This window comes from Belonocnema kinseyi, chromosome 10 (genome assembly GCF_010883055.1).
Source record: "Belonocnema kinseyi isolate 2016_QV_RU_SX_M_011 chromosome 10, B_treatae_v1, whole genome shotgun sequence".
NCBI lineage: Eukaryota > Metazoa > Arthropoda > Insecta > Hymenoptera > Cynipidae > Belonocnema > Belonocnema kinseyi.
The window spans coordinates 8,807,327-8,815,097 of record NC_046666.1 but is presented as its reverse complement, the minus strand read 5'-3'; the positions used below and the strand labels follow the sequence as shown (position 1 = coordinate 8,815,097).

The window sequence follows — 7,771 nt, the reverse complement described above, 5'->3', positions numbered from 1 at the left end:
TATTTTTTTTTGAAAATTCAACTATTGTATTAAAAAACGTTCTTTTTTATTACAAATTCACCTTGTATCGCGGAAAATTTATCATTTCTTGGTTGAAAATTAACTTTTTCGTTGAAAATTCAACCTCTAAAAGAATAAACATTCAACACTTAAGATCCCTCTCCTAATCGAAATCTATACCAAATCTCACAAAAGAAATACAAAAGCCAACCGAGAATGACAACTGAGATAACAAAAATTCCAATTCTCCCTGATTCTCACTTTTTTCGTCCTGAATCTCGATCCTTCTAAGCATGCCAAGGTTTCACAGCAGGATTCACAAAAGCCGGTTCACCACCTTCGTTTTCCAGCCCATAAACATTGGCCGAGTTTCAATCCAAATTGTCACACAACTCGCGCACATCCAACAACAATTTCACTCTCGTTTTCACTCTTATTTTCCCTGCCGATTGTCCGTTCGCCGAGACCGAGAGGGAAAGCAACGAAAAGAGGAAGACGTGGTCACCACTGCACGCTACCGGCGAGAGGGGAATTCCAAGGAGGATGCGAGGAGTCTGGCCGTGGACAAAGAGACAAAAAAAAAAGAGCTGAAAAAAAGCCAAGAAGGGAATGAAAGGAGGAAAGGATCCACACAGTGGCTCCCTTCAAACGATATCACGTAAAATTGGAAAGTAAATCTCTAATCGAATTCCAAGACCCTCAACAAAAATAATTCTAATAGACCAAAAAAAAGTCTAGAGTTCTAAAACTTTTTTGTGGAAATAAGGTTCCAAATTGCTGACAAATCATCATCCAAGTGCAGATCAAAAAATTTTAGATTGAACTTTGAGAAAAAATTCGGATAAAAAAATTCTAGAGTATTTCAAAATAGAAAATAAATCAACATCGAAGGGGATTTAAAATCTGTTCCCAATCTTGATACCATAGGGCATAGAAGTCCAGACCAATTCAAGAGTAAACTTCAATAAAAGCTTCCCTTCAAGGATTAAAATCTTGATACTCTTTTCATAAAAAGTCTTCCCTGGATGATGATGAGACTAGGATTTAAAAAATGGATCTGTCGCAGGTAAATGCTTCTTTTCTGCTGAAACTTTTTGAAAAAGAAGAGGACAATAGGGATGGAATTTTGGACTGAATATTGCGATAACAATGCTCGGGATTCTGTATCGAGTCGCTGACTGGTCGAGTGTGTCTCGCCGTCGTCGTTGGCTCCAGGCGTTGCTGATTCTGGTGCCGCCACAATCGACTGCAGTGCGTCGGCCCGCTGACCTTGACACTGACATTGAGAACCTCGGCTCTGAATCTGGGCACGCGCAGAATCAAATTCATATCAAGTATGAAACGACGAATTACACATGTCGAAAGTTACAATTTCGACTTACGGGGCCATCCATAAACTAAGTTATCAGTGAATGGCGGACCCGGAATGGCGACCCCCCCCCCCGTACGATATTTAAGAAACCAAATTCAACATTTGAAATTTGTTTAAATCAGCTACATAAAATTACTTACTTTCCTTGACAATTTATAACTAGTCTTTTTTTTTTTTTTGAACTGAACAATTATTTCAATTTTTAAACAATTAGTTGCGGATTTTCAAACAAAAAAGATAAATTCCAACAACAAATATAATAGTTCATATTTTAACCCTTAAAATGCACTGTGGGTGTCTAACACCCCAAGAATCTGAGATTCATAACTTTATCATAAAATTGACTTTTCAACTGTGCAAATAAATGTCTTGTTTGAAAGCAGCCATGTTGCAATATTTTTTTTTAATGAAATTACACTATTTTAAACATAAAGTCATAAATTTTCAAATTAAAGTAATTAAAATTGCGTGAGTTATGAATTTTTAAGTAAAAAACCCATTTTTTCACTTTTTTGTTGTTTAATAATTTTTTTAACAAACTTAAAATAAATAAATGGCTATATTCAGCTCTACCTCATAAAAGATGCCTTAAACTATATCGGATAATTTTATTATGACAAAATATTCAATAGTGGCTAAACAATACATGATTAAATACGTTGGGGTGTTGAACACCCACGATGCACTTTACCGTTATTTTTAACATGTATGCACTTTGAGGTTTAAACAAGGAAATATTTTCATTTTAAATAAAAAAGAGTTCAGTTTAACCAAAAATCAAAAATATGGAAATTTGAAATTAAATAGACGATCTTACTACAAAAAAGTTTATCTTTAAACCAAATATTGAATTTTCAACCAAAAAGGATGAATTTTGAACCAAGAAGATTAACTTTCTACTATAAAAGACGAATTCTCAACAAAATACATCAATTTTGAAACAAATAGTGGAATTCTCAAGCTAAAAAGACGGGCTTTCTACAATACTCTTAAATTTTAAATGAAAGAATTTAATTTTGAACAAAAAAGACATATTTTCTACTAAAAGAGACAAAGTCTCAACAAAATACATATATTATTAAGCAAAGATTGGAATTTTCAAGCTAAAAATACGGAATTTCTACAAAACTGTGGGATTTTGAATAAAATAATTTCATTTTAAACCAAAAAGATACCCAATAGTGAAGTTTCAACAAAGAAGATTTTTTTTATCAAAAAAGATGAATATTTATCAAAATATGTACATTTCTAATCCAATAATTAAGCCTTTAATCTAGAAAACAAACTTTTAACCAAAAATGGAATAGTTGAATTTTCATTTAAAAAATACAATTTAAATAAATAATTATAAATCGAACAATCGACACAACAGTTAAATTTTTTTACTAAAAAGACAAGTTTTTAAGACAAATATACGAATTTTCTATACAAACCAGTTGCATTTTCAACCCGAAAATATAAAGTTTCAACAAAAAACTTAATTTCAATAAAATAATTTAAGGTTTGGTTTAAAAAAATAGTTTTTACCCAACAAATACATTTTCAGACAAATACACCAATTTTCGACCACACAGTTCAATTAAAAAATTTTTTAAATTAATTTTATACGAAAAAAGTTAAATTTTTAATAACTACATAAATTTGTAACCAAAAAGTTAAATTTCTAATCTTAAAAATTCATTTTAAACCAATAAACAGTTAAATTTTCGTTGAAAACATGAATTTTTTAATAAAAAAATGAATCGTCTACAAAACAGTTGAATTTTTAACCCAAAAATATGAAATTTCAACAAGTATATTTTCAACCCGAAAATATAAAGTTTCAACAAAAAAGTTAATTTCAAGCAAATAATTTAAGTTTTTGGTTTAAAAAGTTAGTTTTTTATCCAAAAAATACATTTTAAGTAAAATACATTTTTTTAACCAAATAGCTGAATTTTTAAACTAAAAAGTTGTAGAAAATTATTTTTTTTGGCTGAAAAATTCAACAACTTGTTAGGAAATTAAACGGTTTAGTTGAAAATTAACTTTTTTTGTTGTTGAAAATTCACATTTTTGGTTAAAAATGCAACTATTTTCTTATAAAATTTAACTATTTGATTAAAAAATAAGCTATTTATTGAAAAATATGACTATGTAGTATAAAACTACATTTTTGTTGACAAATCATATTTTAGGGTAGGAAATTAAAATTTTTTGTAGATAATTCGTGTTTTTGGTTTCAAAATTCAATAATTTTGCTAACAATTCTTTTCATTAATTTAACTTTGGTTGAAAATTTGTCTTTTTGTATAAAAAATTAATCTTATTTGTTGAAAATGCATCTTTTTGGTTGAGGATTTTATTATTTGAATAAAAATTCGTCTTTTTTTAGAAATTTTGTTTGCTGAAAATTAATTTTATAACTTAAAATTTTAAAATATCGTTTCTGGTTGAAAACTATTTTGTTAAAAATTTATTTTTTTGTGGATGATTCATCTATTTGGTTGAAAATTTAAGTACTGTTTTGAAAACTTCTGTACTTTAACGAAAATTCGTCTTTGTATGTTTTCAAGTCAACCAGGTTTTCTTATAAATGTAATTATTTTGTTAAAAATTCAACTATTTCGTTAAAAACTTGTCCTTTTTATCATAAATTTAAATTTTATTGTAGAACATTCATTTTTCTTGGTTAAAAAAGAACTTTTTATGGAACATTCAACGGTCTTCTAAAAAGTTTTTTTTTCTTGAAAATTTAACTACTTGATCCAAATTTCAAATATTTAGTTAAAACTTCATTTCTTTTGCCTGAAAGTTCAACTATTTAGTAATTAATGCAACTGTTGGGTTAAAAATTAATTTTGTTTTTATAAAATCTTTTTTGGGTGAAAATTCAATTACTTTATTAAAAATACAATATATTTTTATCTCAAATTTAAAAAATTTAAACCGTTTCATATTTAATTCAATATGATATCAACATTAATTTTATTAAAAAGAATCTATTACCCTAATTTCGAGAAAAATCACCCCATTTATCCTGTTTTAAGAGCACTTTGGGCTGCGAAATCTGATATTCCCACAGGAATTTTATTAAACGCTGAACAGAGGTGGTAGAGATGGAGTTAATTGAGTTGATGAATCCTATGAGTCACTAAAGTCCCTGTGGCAAAGAGAATCAATCACTCAATATTGGATTTGATTATCAAATTACGGAGTCTCTTTGAAGAAGGCAATTTCTGCAAATTAATTAATAAACGATATCCGCAATTTCTCAATTAGATGAAAATCGCGGTTAGAAATTAACGCATCTATCAGAATGGAAGAACAATTTATCAATCAGAGTGTCTACTCAAATCCTGAAAATAAATTCCTCACAATTTCAGGTTTTTTTTTCTAATTATTTCGAAATTATTCCAGATATAAATTTTCATAGTTTCTAGGGATTTCATTAATATGTTTAATTTGAAGAACTTTGCGAAATTATCTTACAAGATGAAGAATAATGAATTTTAATAATAATTAAAAGACGAATAGGCACCCGGTAAAAAGAGGGAAAATAAGGAAAATTCAGTTTTAATTTAATTTAAAACGCTTTAATTTAATAACATTTTAAGTAAAATTATTGCATTTTCAAAAAGATAGATGAAGTTTTAGCCAAATAATCCAATTTTCAACTCATAAGTAGTTTAATTTTCTACTAAAAAAATCATTTTTTAACTAAAATATATCAATTTTAAGCCAAAAACGGAAGTTATACTTGCAGTTAAAAAAATTCATTTTCAACTCAAAAATCAAATTTTTAACGAAATAGTTCAATTTTCAAACAAAGTGATGAATTTTTCACTAAAATTATGAATCTTTAACTGGAATAGTTGAATTTTAAATCTAAAAGATGAATTTTAAACTTAAATTATGATTCTTCAACTGAAATATTTAAATTTTCGACCAAGAAAATGAATTTTTAACTAAGAAGATTAATTTTCAAACACAAAGCATGAATTTTCACCAGAATACATGAATCTTTAACCAAAAATTAAATGGTAATATTTTCAGTTAAAAACATTCTTTTCAACCAAAAAATACGATTTTTCAACAAAATACTGTAGTTACATTTTTAACTGGAATAGTTGAATTTTCTGTTGAAAAAAAATAATTTAAAAAAATTCAACGAAATATTTCAATTTTCAACCAAAGAAAGCAATTTAAAATTGGAAAGAAAACCAAAAACATACATTTTTAACAAGAAAGAATAATTTTCGATCATGAAGGGCGAACTTTCAACAAAGGAAATGAATTTTCAACCAAAAAATAAATTATAAAATTTTCAGTTAAAAGGATTAATTTCATCCTAAAAGATCAATTTTTAACTGAATTGGTTAAATTTTCAGTTTAAAAAATTCTTTTGCGCAAAAAGAAAGAGATTTGTTTAACATAATAGTACAATTTGAGATTTTAAACATTCAACCAGCTGCATTTACAAAGTATTAAAAAAATTATACATAAACCAAATTGTTGATTTTTCAAGCCAAAACACGAATTCTTTAAAATACTTTTAAATTATCAACCTGAAAAGTTGTACTTTCCAAATAGTTGAATTTAAGAAAAAATTAATTTTCAAACAAATAGTTGCATTTAAAATCAATTAGTTGAATTTTCAATCAAAAGATGCGAAATTTAAACAAAATAGTTTAACTTTTAGCAAAAAAGTCGAATTTTCCAATAAAAGAAAAGAAACTTTAGCCAGAAACTGTTGCATTTTTAAACCAAATAGTTGAATTTTCAATCGAAAAAGACGATTTTTGTTGAAAACAGCTGAATCATCAGTCTGAAAATTTGATTTTCCACAAATAAATCGTTTTTAACACAGACAGAAGAATTTTCAACCAAAAAAGATTACTTTACTGAAACTAAAAAAGGAATTTGCAATCTAAAAACATTAGTTTTTTATCCAAACAGGCGAATATTTAATAAGATAGAAAAAAAATCGAATTTTCAATAAAATAGATTAATTTTTAAGCAAATAGTCGAATTTTCAAGTAAAAAAACTAATCTTTTAGAAGATACTTGAATTTCGAACAAAAATGTTTAATTTCAACCAAGAAAGATAAATTTTTAAACCAAAAAAGATAAATGTTAAGCAAAACAGTTAGATTTTTGAAAAAAAAAATATTTTGAACAAAATAATTGGAATTTCAATCCAAAAGATTGAATTTTCTATCCAAAAATGCGAATGTTGAATAAAACAATTAAATTTCGACCAAAAGGGATTACTTTTTAACAAAATTGTCGAACCTCTAAACAAAAAAGGTTCTAATTCAACCAAATAGTTGAACTTTGAATCAAAAGAAACGAATTTTTAACAAAATATTTAAATTTTTAACCAAAAAGTTCAACTTTCAACCAAGAATGAAGAATTTTCCATCCAAACAGACGAATTTTTAACGAAAAAGTTAAATTTGTGGCCAAAAAAGATAACTTGAACAATATAATTGAATTTTTAATCAAATGGCCGAATATAGAAAATAGTTAAATTCTTAAACTAAAAAGACGATTTTTTTAGAAGAAAGATTAATTTTCAACTAGAACGATTAAATTTTCGACCGAAAAGAATGACTTTTTAATAAAATAGTTGATTTTAAACAAAATAGTGGATTTTTCAAGCCCACCTGACGAATTTTCAACCAAATATTTGAATTTTCAAACAAAAAAGATTTACCTTTAACCAAAAACTAAATAGTCGAATTTTCAAGTCCAAAAGAAGAGTTTTTTATAAGACTGTTAAATTTTCGACCAAAACGGATGACTTTTGAACAAAATAATAGAATTTTCAAGAAAATAATAAAAAATGGTAACAAAATAGTTAAATTTCAAACAAAATAATTAAATTTTCAACAAAATAGTGAAATTTTTAACCAAATAGTGGATTTTTCAATCCAAAAAGATTATTTTTCAACCAAATTGTCCAATTCTCAAACAAAAAAGATTAAGCTTTAACCAACACCCAGACAGTTGAATTTTTAAGTCAAAAAAAAAAGATTTTTTACAAAAAAGATTAATTTTCGGCTGGAACAGTTTAATTTTAGACCGAAAATGATGACCTTTTAATAAAATAGTTAAATTTTAAACAAAATAAAAAAAATTTCAACAAAATAGTCAATTTTTCAATCCAACCTGATGAATTTTTCAACAAAATGGTCGAATTCTCAAACAAAAAATGATTAAGCTTCAACCAAAAATCAAATAGTTGAATTTTCAACCAAAAAGGATAATTTTTTAATGAAATAGTCTAGTTTTCAACAAAATAATTGAATTTTAGAGCAGAAAATGTGAATTTTCAACCAAATAGTCGAATTTTCAAAACAAAAAAGATTTAACCCTAACCACAAACCAAATAGTTGAATTTTCAAGTCCAAAAGA

At 26.3% G+C, this 7,771-nt stretch overlaps 1 protein-coding gene across 1 annotated transcript in view; it reads right to left on the bottom strand.

Moving 5' to 3' along the window:
• Positions 1 to 985: 985 nt before the first annotated feature.
• Positions 986 to 7,771, bottom strand: part of LOC117181013 (lambda-crystallin homolog) — a 20,909-nt gene continuing 14,123 nt past the window's right edge. Inside the window, exon 4 of the mRNA XM_033373581.1 lies at positions 986 to 1,303. Within this exon, the coding sequence (XP_033229472.1) occupies positions 986 to 1,303 (318 nt within the window). The remainder of the gene's footprint in view (positions 1,304 to 7,771) is intronic.